The sequence below is a fragment of the Scyliorhinus canicula genome, chromosome 8, assembly GCF_902713615.1.
Source record: "Scyliorhinus canicula chromosome 8, sScyCan1.1, whole genome shotgun sequence".
In the NCBI taxonomy this organism is placed as follows: Eukaryota; Metazoa; Chordata; class Chondrichthyes; order Carcharhiniformes; family Scyliorhinidae; genus Scyliorhinus; species Scyliorhinus canicula.
In genome coordinates this window covers 63,953,994-63,969,613 of record NC_052153.1, presented here as the reverse complement: position 1 = coordinate 63,969,613, position 15,620 = coordinate 63,953,994, and the positions used below count along the sequence as shown (strand labels likewise).

General features: G+C 42.4%; 1 protein-coding gene across 6 annotated transcripts in view; it reads left to right on the top strand.

Annotated features, from left to right (window-relative positions):
- LOC119970292 (probable global transcription activator SNF2L2) overlaps nucleotides 1-15,620 on the top strand; it is a 188,747-nt gene that overhangs the window by 159,613 nt on the left and 13,514 nt on the right. For all 6 annotated transcript variants that reach the window (XM_038804675.1, XM_038804672.1, XM_038804676.1 and 3 more), the window contains 2 exons: nucleotides 6,858-6,959; nucleotides 9,039-9,165. In XM_038804675.1, the coding sequence (XP_038660603.1) occupies nucleotides 6,858-6,959; nucleotides 9,039-9,165 (229 nt within the window). The remainder of the gene's footprint in view (nucleotides 1-6,857; nucleotides 6,960-9,038; nucleotides 9,166-15,620) is intronic.

Genomic DNA, 15,620 nt, shown 5'->3' with positions numbered 1-15,620 from the left:
TATTACGGCGGTAGAAAGGACGCTTGAGGACTCGTCTACTGAGGTAGTATGGGCCGAGGTTAGGAACAGTAGAGGAGAGGTCACCCTGTTGGGAGTTGTCTATAGACCTCCGAATAGTTCCAGAGATGTAGAGGAAAGGATTGCAAAGATGATTCTCGACAGGAGCGAGAGTAACAGGGTAGTTGTTATGGGGGACTTTAACTTTCCAAATATTGACTGGAAATACTATAGTTCGAGTACTATAGATGGGTCAGTTTTTGTGCAGTGTGTGCAGGAGGGTTTTCTGACACAGTATGTAGACAGGCCAACAAGGGGCGAGGCCACATTGGATTTGGTACTGGGTAATGAACCCGGCCAGGTGTTAGATTTAGATATGTAGGTGAGCACTTTGGTGATAGTGATCACAACTCGGTTATGTTTACTTTAGCAATGGGCAGGGATAGGTATATACCGCAAGGCAAGAATTATAGCTGGGGGAAAGGCAATTATGATGCTATTCGGCAAGATTTAGGATGTATAGGATGGGGAAGGAAACTGCAGGGGATGGGTACAATCGAAATGTGGAGCTTTTTCAAGGAACAGCTATTGCATGTCCTTGATAAGTATGTACCTGTCAGGCAGGGAGGAAGTTGTCGAGCAAGGGAACCGTGGTTTACTAAGGAAGTTGAAACACTTGTCAAGAGGAAGAAGAAGGCTTATGTTAGGATGAGACATGAAGGCTCAGTTAGGGCACTTGAGAGTTACAAGTTAGCCAGGAAGGACCTAAAGGGAGAGTTAAGAAGAGCAAGGAGAGGACACGAAAAGTCGTTGGCGGATAGGATCAAGGAAAACCCTAAGGCTTTCTATAGGTATATCAGGAACAAAAGAATGACTAGAGTAAGATTAGGGCCAATCAAGGATAGTAGTGGAAGGTTGTGTGTGGAATCAGAGGAAAATAGGGGAAGCGTTAAATGGATATTTTTCGTCAGTGTTTACACTGGAGAAAGACAATGTTGTCGAGGAGAACACTCCGGTTCAGTCGACCAGGCTAGATGGAATTGAGGTTCAAAAGGAGGAGGTGTTAGCAATTTTGGAAAATGTCAAAATAGATAAGTCCCCTGGGCCAGATGGGATTTATCCTAGGATTCTCTGGGAAGCCAGGGAGGAGATTGCAGAGCCTTTGTCCTTGATCTTTATGTCGTCTTTGTCGACAGGAATAGTGCCGGAAGACTGGAGGATAGCAAATGTTGTCCCCTTGTTCAAGAAGGGGAGTAGAGACAACCCTGGTAATTATAGACCTGTGAGCCTTACTTCGGTTGTGGGTAAAATGTTGGAAAAGGTTATAAGAGATAGGGTTTATAATCATCTTGAAAAGAACAAGTTGATTAGCGATAGTCAACACGGTTTTGTGAAGGGTAGGTCATGCCTCACAAACCTTATTGAGTTTTTTGAGAAGGTGACCAAACAGGTGGATCAGGGTAAAGCTGTTGATGTGGTGTATATGGATTTCAGTAAGGCGTTTGATAAGGTTCCCCACGGTAGGCTATTGCAGAAAATAAGGAAGTATGGAATTGAAGGTGATTTAGCGGTTTGGATCAGTAATTGGCTAGCTGAAAGAAGACAGAGGGTGGTGGTTGATGGCAAATGTTCATCCTGGAGTTCAGTTACTAGTGGTGTACCGCAAGGATCTGTTTTGGGGCCACTGCTGTTTGTCATTTTTATAAATGACCTGGAAGAGGGTGGAGAAGGATGGGTTAGTAAATTTGCAGATGACACGAAGGTCGGTGGAGTTGTGGATAGTGCTGAAGGATGTTATAGGATACAGAGGGACATAGATAAGCTGCAGAGCTGCGCTGAGAGGTGGCAGATGGAGTTTAATGCGGAAAAGTGTGAGGTGGTTCACTTTGGAAGGAGTAACAGGAATGCAGAGTACTGGGCTAATGGCAAGATTCTTGGTAGTGTAGATGAACAGAGATCTCGGCATCCAGGTACATAAATCCCTGAAAGTTGCCACCCAGGTTAATAGGGCTGTTAAGAAGGCATATGGTGTGCTAGCCTTTATAAGCAGGGGGATTGAGTTTCGGAACCACAAGGTCATGCTGCAGCTGTACATAACTCTGGTGCGGCCGCACCTGGAGTACTGCATGCAGTTCTGGTCACCACATTATAGGAAGGATGTGGAAGCTTTGGAAAGGGTTCAGAGGAGATTTACTAGGGTGTTGCCTGGTATGGAGGGAAGGTCTTACGAGGAAAGGCTCAGGGAATTGAGGTTGTTTTTGTTAGAGAGGAGAAGGCTGAGAGGTGACTTAATAGAGAAGTCAGAGGGTTAGATAGGGTGGACAGTGAGAGTCTTTTTCCTCGGATGGTGATGACCAACACGAGGGGACATAGCTTTAAATTCAGGGGTGATAGATATAGGACAGATGTCAGAGGCAGTTTCTTTACTCAGAGAGTAGTAGGGGTGTGGAACGCCCTGCCTGCAACAGTAGTAGACTCGCCAACTTTAAGGGCATTTAAGTGGTCACTGGATAGACATATGGATGAAAATGGAATAGTGTAGGTCAGATAGGCTTCAGATGGTTTCACAGGTCGGCGCAACATCGAGGGCCGAAGGGCCCATACTGCGCTGTAGTGTTCTATGTTCTATGTTCTAAATAATTGTGACCAGGTGTAATCATTCTGTACTCTTGAAATGGTGAATGGTTAGTTCATGTTGAGGTAGGGTGCTTTCTGATTCCTGGCTTTGATTGCTTGGTTACTTAATCTGTTGAAGACCTTATGCAACTTGTATTCTACAGAGAGAGAAAAAGTACACTGCCAATTAGCTTTGCATTATTAGAGAGCCAAGACAGGAGATTGAAAGTGTAAATTAGACTGATTCAGTGTTACATTTTTCTAGATTTACATCTAGCTTGGACGCTGTTTAACCTTTTAGGTTGCATTAACATTCCATAAGTAAATAGTGCAAAACTGAAATGACATTAAATCATTATTATGCTTCAGATGTAGGTTGAATGCCAAGTTTGATCTGACTCTGAAGTTGACTTTTTTTATATAGAATTGTTACAGTGTAGAAGGAAGCTACTCAGCCCATCAAGTCTGCACCGACCTTCTGAAAGAGCACCCTACCTCGGCCCATGCTTCTGCCCTATCTCCGTAACCCCACCTATGTAACCTGTACATTTTTAGCCTGACTTATCCACCTAACTCACACATCTTTGAACTGTGGGAGAAAACCAGAGCACCCATAAAAAACCCACGCAAACACAGGGAGAAAGTGCAAATTCCACACAGACAACCACCCACGGTGGGAATTGAACCAGGGTACTTAATGCTATGAAGCAGCAGTGCTAACCACTGAGCCAACATGTTGCCCCTCTGAGCCACTGTGCTGCCCTCTGACTCTTGAGTAACTTTACCTCCTCCTAGTTTCACTGTGAGTTTGTACTCTGGTGCAGATTCAGAAATACCCTGGTACAATTTCAGACTGCATTTACATTGTGACTGCAGCAATCAGGAGATGCAAAACTGCCAGAAAATTCCAAAAAGGTTGTAGGAGTGGACCATTTAACCCTTTTAAGTTGGTTCATGCCTGACCTACATCTTAATTCCTATCTACCCTCATGGTTTTATAATTGTTAGGTTTACCTATCAATCTCAGTTTTGAAATGTTCACTTGGCCTAGCTGCTTCAGTGTTTTAGGCAGAGAGTTCCAGATTTATTGTATACTTTGTATGGAAAAAATGGTTCTTGGCATCAACTCTGAACAGCCAAACTTTAATTCAATCTCCTGTTCTGGACTTCCCTTCCAAAGGAAGTAGTTACTCTCTATTTAAACACCTCAAATTGATCACATCCTTAATCTTCTATACCCCCCACGACGATCATCCAAGGCCAGAATTGGTCCCTGGCGCTGAGAGGCAGCATTTGTGTCTCGTTCCCAAAATTTGACAAACCACCAACTGTTCAACCAAAACAACTGATTCTTCATGTCCTTCAGGGAACTTTCACCCACTTGATTTGACCTACAATGGACTCTTGTATATACTATGTAGTTTTTGCTAATTATTTTCCTCAGGACAATTTGGAATGGACAATAGCTTATGCTTTGGCAGAACGTCCAAAATTTTAAGAACAAATACAAATAGAAAGCAATTGAGGTTCTTGTTAAGGTCAGGAGAGGAATTAATTCAAACGTATTTCCCAATCCCTCGGTTCTTTTGTGTCATCCAATTTTCTATTAATAATTATACAGAAAACTCTAGATAGGATGAACTCGAAGGGTTAGTTTATTTGCACGCAGTCAAAACACGGGAGACAGGTTTGCACCGTCGCTTCCACACTCTGAGAGTAAAGAGATGGATAGAGAAAAGAAAGATTTACAGCAAGAAAATAAATATTGTTTCATGTGGATTCCAGAATCTAAGTCCAATGAGATGTTCATTCAAGGAGGTCTGCAGATCAAAAACCGATGTGGTATAATTCACTCTTCAGGTGGTGGTGTCTTCATGAAATGATTTAGATCCTCAGAGTTTTACAGGCAATGGTCACAACTTCCTGTGCCAGAGTTATTTCAGTATGGCCTGCTAGTCAGATGTTAAAATAAAAGACTGGGCTCTTCAGGTCTCGGGCAATATTATTGTTCCACATGCCAGAAGCCTATGTTACATGACCCCCAACGCTTCACCATTCTTCAACAGAGGATGTATATCCACTCATCTGGAATTTGGCTGGATATCATTGACTGCTAAATGTCCCAGCTGTTGAGTTGCGATGAAGATTGGAAGGGCCTTTGTCTTAGACCCTCAGTCTCCAGCTAGTAAGTCTAGGCTAGCAAATGAAAAGTATCTTTGTACAGCTCTCTTTGAAGTAGGGCTGTGCAGTTCCCAGGTGATCGTTAGCAGCTCCTCGGACATAACAAAGTGTTGGGTTTTCCCGAAACTGCAAAGGGGTTTCTTTTGTTCTGGGGTCACACAGACATTGGTTCAGCCATTTTAAGGACCTTCTTCAGCCAAGGTCCAGTGTTCTAATTTAGAAATAGTAATGAGTATAATATATATAAATAAAAATGTAATGTACAGCGTGAGGTTGTTGTCCTTCACAGATCGAGAATGTGCTCTATGCACAAGACTTTTAACCATTTCAGATACTGCTGTTGTTTCTGCCCAATTCAGATACTTTGGATCAGTTTATTTACTCAAAGGTTTTACCCAGATGTCTTTAATAGCGAGAGAACAAAACAACACGAGTATAAAATCAAACCAATTTTATTTAACAACAACAATATTTAAGGAGATGATCTCCTGATGTGTGATTGATGAGACCGGTTCAGACATGTTCTGGCAGTTTGCCTGTGGATTGTGTATAAAATCTTTCAAAGTATTCTCCCAAAGACCGTCTAAATTCCTCGCTAGTGTTTTTCAGCGTTTTCCCTCTCCTGTGTATGTCTACCATCTCAACTAAACCTGTCCTAGGAGGAATTTGTGACTATTGCAAAAGGTGGTGTTGTGAATCGCATGTTGCTGCCCCATACTGGTATTTTCCTAACAAAGTTGTAATACAATATTCTCCCCCACACCAGGGTAACATCCCTTTCCAAATATCGAATTTCCGGTGGTAGTTCTGAATCCACAAAGGGGGCGTTTGTTTTCATATCCCGAATGTGTACACATGACCGTTTTGTCTGTGTGTTCACATTTGTCCAGACCAGTGTCTATGAGCTTTCCTCCTTTCTCAACCACATACAGTAGGGTCCCATCATACCCCATCCACATCCCTCCTTCGATGATTCCTATGTTTTCTGCTCCGAAGAGTCTTAACCCGACCTTTTTCGTTTAAGATTAAGGGGATCCCTAACACCATCCCTAGTTCAGTCCCCGGAATTCCTCTATAAGTATTGTTGGACCAGACCCTGGTCAGTTGCCACAATTTGCAGCTTGTGATATTGGGATGTCTTTTTCCCCGGTACAGCTGTTCAATTTGTTCAGCACTGATCCAAGACGGAACCATCCCTCAGCTGTCCGGGTCGAGGTTCTCTCTCAATTGCTCGACCATCCATTGTCCACAGATACTGCACAGGGTTCAGTTCTGTTGCCTGGCATCATCCTCCACCCTCCCTCGGGTGATCTGATCAATGGTTTGGGCGTATCATTCTATTACAGCAATCCTAAGGCTGCTGGCCCTGTTCCCAGCCAAAACTCCCTCAGCGTGCTGCCGAACATTTTCATTTAAATTGTCCACGGTCTGTTTAAGCTTGTCCGAATGGCGGATACCCCTGCCTTGTATGCAGTAGCCAAATCATTCAGTATTTCCCTCCTTACGCCACTTTGATCTGGGCATATCTCCCCCCTCATTTGTCCCAGTCTTTCAGCTCAGTAACCTTCAGGAGGCCTTAGAGAAAGGGCACAGAATGGTTCTAAGGATGAGTTATATGGATAGATTGGATTAGCTAGTTGTGTTCTCCTTAGAGAAGAGAAAGTTGAGAGGTGATTTTGATGAAGGCTTTAAAATTATGAGGGATCTAGATAGAATAGAAACTATTCCCATTGTCAGCAGTATCTAGAATCGGAGGCCACCGATTTTAAGACAAATGACCAAAAGGCCAACGGTGATATGAGGAAAGAGGTTTTTTAACTCGTGCAAGTGGTTACGATCTGTAATGCTCTGCCCAAAAGGGAGGTGGAGGCAGATTCAATCCTTGCTTTCAAGAGGAAACTAAGCAAATATATTTTGGAAGTTGTAGGGCTCTGGGGAAAGATTAGGGAAGTGGGACAAGATGGATTATCCTTGCTCAATGGACTTAAAAGCCAAATGGCCATCTCCTTAGATGCTGTGGCATTTTCTGATTCTAACATATCAATTCTGTAAACTTTGTCTAGGACCGCATTCGCAGCCATAAATATCGGAGTCTGGGGGATCTAGAAAAGGATGTAATGTTGTTATGTCATAATGCTCAGACGTTCAATCTGGAAGGATCACAGGTTAGTGTTTCACTCAATTAATATTATAATTTACTGAACCTTTTGTGTCAATACTGTAAAGGTGTAAATGTGATTCTGTGATCTGAACTCTTGACAGGAAAAAGACTAGTTGATGGAGAATGTCTCATAAAATGTATTCAAAACCAGTTATTACAAGTGTAACAAAAGTTTATAGTTTTTCCATGTGAGTTAATAATTCTAATTGAGGCCTCTAGAAATGTATCTAGATTTAAGCTTTTGAGATTGATAATACAAATAGTTACTAATGTTTATTATTTCAGAATGTGAAGTTTTGCAGCTCCCATTTACTTTGTACGTTTACCATTATATTATCATAAAATATTATATTTTTATCAAGGTTTCTCTGTGCTCGATACCAAGGATCTCTCATGTGAGCAAACCGCCCCCCCACACACACAAAGTATGAAGATACATACAATATCGGATAGTGCTGCCAAGAAGTCAAATAAAGAACAAGGAAAATTAAAGCACAGGAATAGGCCATTCGGTCCTGTAAGCCTGCACTGATCAGACTGCCTGTCTGAACTAAAAAACCCTACCCTTCCGGGGACCATATTCCTCTATTCCCATCCTATTCTTGTATTTGTCAAGACATCCCTTAAAAGTCACTATCGTATCTGCTTCCACTACCTCCCCCGGCAGAGAGTTCCAGCTCCCACCATCCTCTGTGTAAGAAAAAGTCTTGCCTTTAAACTTTGCCCCTCGCACCTTAAACCTACACCCCCTAGTAATTGTTTCTTCCACCCTGGGATAAAGCTTCTGACTATCCACTCTCTGTCCATGCCCCTCATAATCTTGTTCTTTTGTCTTGCTTACTGAATTGATACTTTCTTGTTCACATTATTTAAGATAGCAGAGAGATAAATACTATTACACAGTGTGACTCATGCAATAAACTAATTAAATTTGCTAAAGGATCAAGTTCATAGTAGCAGAAGATCAGTACAACTGACTACAGAACCATGACATACTTCTTGCAGAAAAATAGAGACTCCACATTTCATTAACTCTTGAAGTTAGTACCAATACACTTCTGTGATCCTTTAGGTGATGAATTAATCAATTTGTCTCACACAATCCCCGCCCACAAATCTGACCACTCCCAGATGAGCATGGCAAGCACATGCTGATTGAGCCCATTTGGGGATGTTCATTATCACATTGCGCCCATAGTTATCCTTTAATCCATTATTAATGGCATGCAGCTGCAGTAACCAATCAATTGAAGCCTCAATTGGGTCCGCTTTTCCATCTGATTCTACAATTATTTTGAATTTGCAATCATTTAAGCTCCGTTGTCTGTCCTTTGTACTTGCGATCTGTTACCAACCATCAATTGAAACCACTAATTGGACTGGTTCTTCAGCAAATGTATGAACAAATTTTCATTTTAACTCGGTTTAATATTCTTGAGTTGGTTCTGACAACCTGGCGAGGTTCTGCTGAGTAATTGGAGATTTTATATTCAGGTTTGTATAAGTGTGAGTGGAATTTTGTGTGTTATTCCACCTCGGCAAAGTTTGCCTGTGTCTAGTGTATTTCCCAATTCTGCCCATAACAGCAATACCAGGCCATGATCATCAGGCTAGCACTTCAGTACAGCAGTACTGAGGGAGAGTTACACTGTTGGAGGTGCCATCTTACTTCAAATCCTAGAAATGGTTCACTACCCACTATGCCCCTCTCTTGCCCCTCTCCAACAGATGTGAAAGATCACATGGTACCATTTGAAGAGGAAAGTAGTTCTTTCCCACATCTATTCCTCAGCCAACCTGAAAACCGATGATCTCATTATTTATTTAATTATTCTTTTCAGTTATTGCTAGAGTCAGAACTTCCAAATCTCTTTGGTCTTGTTTCTCTCAGCTTGTACCATTCAAACTTGTTAATCTGATTTGGATTCTAAGATTAACTGATTACAGATTTATATTGAACTATGTAATTAATTATGTTGGATATTTCTTCCTCGACAAAGTTAGAAAAGATATAGAAGTACATTTTTTCAGTTTGATATGTAAATAAATATTGTTCCTTTGTTTAAACACTGATTTGTTACAGATTTATGAAGATTCCATCGTTCTTCAATCTGTATTCAAAAGTGCAAGGCAGAAGATTGCTAAAGAAGAAGAAAGTGAGGAGGAAAGTAATGAAGATGATGATGACGAAGAAGAGTCAGGATCTGAATGTGAGTTTGAAATTTTAGCCTAATTATTTTAAGTATCGCTTGTCCTATTAACTAAATACCTAGTGTGAATGGTGGTGATCTGTACTGTTAGTTGATCTCAATTCAATCAATGGCATTGCCCTTGTTGAATCCCCCATTACCACATTCTGAGGGTTACCATTGACCAGAAACAGAACTAAACTAGCCATATAAATACTGTGGCTATAAGAGCAGTTCAGAAGTTGGGAATTCTGTGGGGAATGCTCGCCTCCTGACTCCCCAAAGCGTATCCACCATCTACAAGGCCTCAGATATATGTGATAGAACAATCTCCATTTTCCTGTGTTGAGCTGGGATAGCTTTTCCCTGTTTTTCTCACCTCTCCGTTGTTTGCAATATTTTAGAGGGAGTGTTTTTAAACCCTTTAGGCAAAAATTAACATTTATTTTTCGAATTGCTAGACCTGGCAAAAAAAACGATTGCTACACTGCCAACCTTTCGCTTCATATTTTCTAACATCGGATTTTGCAGTGAGCATGGGTGCGAAAATCATCCCTTTGAGTCTTGCAATGTTAAAGGATAGATAGAAATAGGTTTCCTGGTGAGTGTAATTCAAAAGGAAGGAATAAAAGTTTATTTACATCATGCCAGAATGTTGACGCAATGGAAACACACATTCCTTCAAATGAATATGTACACAAAATTAATTCTAAAGATGGCGCATACACTTAGGTTATTAACAGAATACAACAAACTAATCACTTAGTTTAATTGAACCTTTAAAATGACGATGTTGCAGACCTGTTGGGTTCTTTCTTTTAGTTCTTTGACAATAAGCTCAGGTTGAAAGTCACCAGGCTTTCTTGTGATGTTGTGACTGAGCTTCTTTATAAAAAAGTTATGTTCTTGCAGGTGGGAACAAACTGGCCCCTTTCTCACTGCCTGAGTTGACTGGTTATTGGGCAGGGCTTCTTGCTGGGTGGTGATTCCCCATTGTGATGTTTGTCCCAGACTGACCTCCTAGCTAGTCCTTGGAATAATATTGTAATCTGAAATCAGTTTTGATCACATGACTAAAAATAATTACCTCTATTATTCACATAAATTGCTCACCGCCAGCACCTTGAGGGCAGTTAGGGATGGGCAATAAATTCTTGCCTAGCCAGCCCACATCCTGTGAAATTGCAATGGAGAATTAAGGTGGGAATTTGCATGAACTTGTGGTAAATTGATTTATTCATATAGGGTTAGTACCTGGGACTTCGATGTTGTGGCCATTTCGGAGACATGGATAGAGCAGGGCGAGGAATGGTTGTTGCAGGTGCCAGGGTTTAGATATTTCAGTAAATTCAGGGAAGGTGGTAAGAGAGGGGGAGGGGTGGCATTGTTAGTCAAGGACAGTATTACGGTGGCTGAGAGGACATTTGATGAGGACTCGAATACTGAGGTAGTATGGGCTGAGTTAAGAAACAGGAAAGGAGAGGTCACCCTGTTAGGGCTTTTCTATAGGCCTCCGAAAAGTTCCAGAGATGTAGAGGAAAGGATTGCAAAGATGATTCTGGATAGGAGCGAAAATAACAGGGTAGTTGTTATGGGGGACTTTAACTTTCCAAATATTGACTAGAAATACTAGTTCGAGTACTTTAGATGGATCCGTTTTTGTCCAATGTGTGCAGGAGGGTTTCCTGATGCAGTATGTAGATAGGCCAACAAGAGGCGAGGCCGTATTGTATTTGGTACTGGGTAATGAACCAGGACAGGTGTTAGATTTGGAGGTAGGTGAGCATTTTGGTGATAGTGACCACAATTTGATTACGTTTACTTTAGCGATGGAAAGGGATAGGTATAAACCGCAGTGCAAGAGTTATTGCTGGGGGAAAGGCAATTATGATGCAATGAGGCAAGACTTAGGATGCATCAGCTGGAGAGGAAAACTGCAGGGGATGGACACAATGGAAATGTGGAGCATGTTCAAGGAACAGCTACTGTGTGTCCTTGATAAGTATGTACCTGTTAGGCAGGGAGGAAGTGGTCGAGTGAGGGAACCATGGGTTACTAAAGCAGTTGAATCACTTGTCAAGAGGAAGAAGGAGGTTTATGTGAAGATGAGACGTAATGGTTCAGTTGGGTCGCTTGAGAGTTACAAGTTAGCTAGGAAGGCTCTAAAGAGAGAGCTAAGAAGAGCCAAGCGAGGACATGAGAAGTCTTTGGCAGGTAGGATCAAGGATAACCCTAAAGCTTTCTGTAGGTATGTCAGGAATAAAAGAATGACTAAGTTAAGAGTAGGGCCAGTCAAGGACAGTAGTGGGAAGTTGTGCGTAGAGTCCAAGGAGATAGGAGAGGTGCTAAATGAGTATTTTTCGTCAGTATTCACACAGGAAAAAGACAAAGTTGTCGAGGAGAATACTGAGATACAAGCTACTAGACTAGAAGGGCTTGAGGTTCATAAGGAGGAGGTGTTAGCGATTCTGGAAAGTGTGAAAATAGATAAGTCCCCTGGGCCGGATGGGATTTATCCTAGGATTCTCTGGGAAGCTAGGGAGGAGATTGCTGAGCCATTGGCTTTGATCTTTATGTCATCTTTGTCTACAGGAATAGTGCCAGAGGACTGGGGGATAGCAAATGTTGTCCCCTTGTACAAGAAGGGGAGTAGAGATAACCCCGGTAACTATAGACCAGTGAGCCTTACTTCTGTTGTGGGAAAAGTCTTGGAAAGGTTTATAAGAGATAGGATGTATAATCATCTGGAAAGGAATAATTTGATTAGAGATAGTCAACATGGTTTTGTGAAGGGTAGGTCATGCCTCACAAACCTCATTGAGTTCTTCGAGAAGGTGACCAAACAGGTGGATGAGGGTAAAGCAGTTGATGTGTATATGGATTTCAGTAAAGCGTTTGATAAGGTTCCCCACGGTAGGCTATTGCAGAAAATACAGAGGCATGGGATTCAGGGTGTTTTAGCAGTTTGGATCAGAAATTGCCTAGCTGATAGAAGACAAAGAGTGGTGGTTGATGAGAAATTCTCTGACTGGTGTCCAGTTACCAGTGGTGTGCCACAAGGATCTGTTTTGGGGTCGTTGCTGTTTGTCATTTCTATAAATGACCTGGAGGAGGGCGTAGAAGGATGGGTGAGTAAATTTGCAGATGACACTAAAGTCGGTGGAGTTGTGGACAGTGCAGAAGGATGTTACAAGTTACAGAGGGACATAGATAAGCTGCAGAGCTGGGCTGACAGGTGGCAAATGGAGTTTAATGCAGAAAAGTGTGAGGTGATTAATTTTGGAAGGAATAACAGAAAGGCAGAGTACTGGGCTAATGGTAAGATTCTTGGTAGTCTGGACGAGCAGAGAGATCTCGGTGTCCATGTACATAGATCCCTGAAAGTTGCCACCCAGGTTAAGAGGGTTGTTAAGAAGGTGTACGGTGTGTTAGCTTTTATTGGTAGAGGAATTGAGTTTCGGAGCCATAAGGTCATGTTGCAGTTGTACAAAACTCTGGTGCGGCCGCATTTGGAGTATTGTGTGCAGTTCTGGTCGCCACATTATAGGAAGGATGTGGAAGCATTGGAAAGGGTACAGAGGAGATTTACAAGAATGTTGCCTGATATGGAGGGAAGATCATATGAGGAAAGACTGAAGGACTTGAGGCTGTTTTCGTTAGAGAGAAGAAGGTTAAGAGGGGACTTAATTGAGGCATGCAAGATGATCAGAGGATTAGATAGGGTGGACATCGAGAGCCTTTTTCCACGGATGGTAATGTCCAGCACGAGGGGACATAGCTTTAAATTGAGGGGAGATAGATATAGGACAGATGTCCGAGGTAGGTTCTTTACTCAGAGAGTAGTAAGGGCGTGGAATGCCCTGCCTGCAACAGTAGTGGACTCGCCAACACTAAACGCATTTAAATGGTCATTGGATAGGTATATGGACGATAAGGGAATAGTGTAGAGGGACTTTAGAAGGGTTTCACAGGACGGTACAACATCGTGGGCCGAAGGGCCTGTACTGCGCTGCAATGTTCTATGTTCTCTTTGTTGGGTACACAGACTCTGGGAGACCGTTTTATTTGAGTATTTGTAAATACCCAAACAATAGCAGCTGAAAGTTCCTCAAGTGGTCTTGCATTTTGAATGTTATTTCAAGGGACGGTTCTCCACCAAGGATAATTTACATTTTGATGATCCAGGGACATGAGTTAATTCCTGTCTGTGCAGAAATCACTATCACCTGACCTCCGGCATCCATCTTGTTCAAGGTAAATTGTTTATAGGCCATGTGTTCATGGGCAGATGACACGAGCGCCACACCTGTCGGAGACAGTTCAACATGATCCAGGACCGAGCACCCCACTTGATTGACATTTCATCACAGGGTGACCAACTCTCAGGCACAGCTGCATACCATGCATGCACACAGATCAAGGAACTCAACCAAGAAGTGGAAAGTAACATGTTGTCTCCGAAGCAATGGTTTTATTTAAAAAAAAAAAAGGGACAACCAGCGTCCCGGCATCAACAACCTGAGACATGGGACAACCTCTTCAATTGTGGGACAGCCTCATAAAGTTAGGAATGATTGGTCACTGCCTGATCCACCACCTTGAACAGTAATTCCCCTCACCACCAATGACAGCAGTGAAAACCAAGAAGTGTTTTCAAACCTTTTTTCTGGCGATCCACGCCGGCCAACCATCACGATCCACACCGGCCAACCTTCATGATCCACACCGGCTGACCTTCACAATCCACGCAAGCCGACCTTCGCGACCCACCATTTTCTCTTGCCTTGTTTGCTGCTGACAAAATGGAGGAGTCGCAATCGCGCCCAAAGCACTTGACGTCAATGTTCAGGGGGGCATGACCTGCTCTCTGCCTCCCTTCAGGCAGGAAGATTACATAGAATCTAAAATCTTGGCGTCTCCGATTGTGCAAATTCGCTGGCAGCAGCCGGCTTTTTTTTTACAAGTGTGTGTTTGATAAAATCTTACAGGAAAAAAGTGTAGAAACTCAAAATGTTTTCATCCTTTAAAAATTGAAGGTTCACTACATTTCACCTAAACATTACAATTAAAATTGTAAAAAAAATAAAAGCCACTTAAAAATTAATTAATTGATAAAGCTTCCAAATACGACCTGCAGGCGCTTTGTTTTGGAATGTTTAAAAATCAAGATTAAAAAAGTTGACCTCTCTTGGTTGAAGTTACAGATACGGTGAAACCATCGTTGGACCACTCACCATTCTTGGAGTAAGAGACTTCCACTTCATCAGCATCAAAGTTCAGAAAGCAACCAATCACATCATTCTCCCCGAACCTTTTGCAGTCGGCTTTCAAAATGCCGGTTGCGAACGGCCTTTAAAAGGTTGCGACCAGATTTTAAAAAATGCGGCCACACTACGCATGCATGCCCGCTCATCGGTGCCCGCGGCTCGCGCCCCCGGCTTTGACAATGCCTGATCTACATGATGAACTGCAGCAACTCGCCACGGTCCCTTCGATCTTCCACACCCACAAACTCTTGCACCTGAAAGGACAAAGACAGGAAATTTATGGGAGCACCATCAACTGAAAGTTCCCCTTAAACCGCATAACATTTTGACGTGGAACTATATTGCCATTCCTTCACTGTTGCTGGGTTAAAACTCTGGAAATCCCTTCCCGGTAGTGCTGTTGGTGGCCATATATACTGGAACAGTTCAAGAAAGACTCACCACCAGTTTCTCTTTGGCAATTGGGGTTGGGCACTAAATGCTGGCCGAGCCAGCGATTCCTACAGCCCATGAGCATTTCAAGCAAAATTTTGGTGTGAGTGCATCATTAAAAATTTGTTTCCAAAATGGAAGAAGCAGACATTATTTAGGGTTCCTATTTCTGATAACTAAATAGTGACCCTTGTTGAAACATATGTGAATGTGTTACAATGACCTCAGAACCAATTAATCCCCAGGGATGGGGCTGGATTTTACATTTTCAGCAGGATGAAGATTGGGCAATGGAAACGGAGTGCATTGCCCACTCTGCCACCTCAACACTTCCAGTCAAGCATCAATGACCAATTAGCGGCTTTCAGCAGAAAGGAGGCCATTTAGGACTGCAGGCTGGGTCGTCACACAAGAGGGGTAGTGTGTGAACAAAAAGTCTGTCATGACTAAAAGTTTAACAGTCTTGTGATTTCTGAATGCCTCTTTATTTTTTCTTGAGGGCTCAAAAAACTGCAAAATGAATTGAGAAACGTGCAGATGCTGCTACCTTTACCACTAGAAATCTACATGTACTCATGATCCAGATGGCAGGCCAATTCTCTGCCCACCCTTGTGCTGCCTCGATATGTTTGCCACGCACAAACGTTTCTTGTCCAAAATTTGAAAAGTATAAGTGCGCAACAAAAAACTTCAAATAACTTCTTAACAAGCCCAAAAGCTTGTTATTTCAAAAACTAACGGGCTTCCGATTTGCATGCCCGATCGCCTTGCATACTA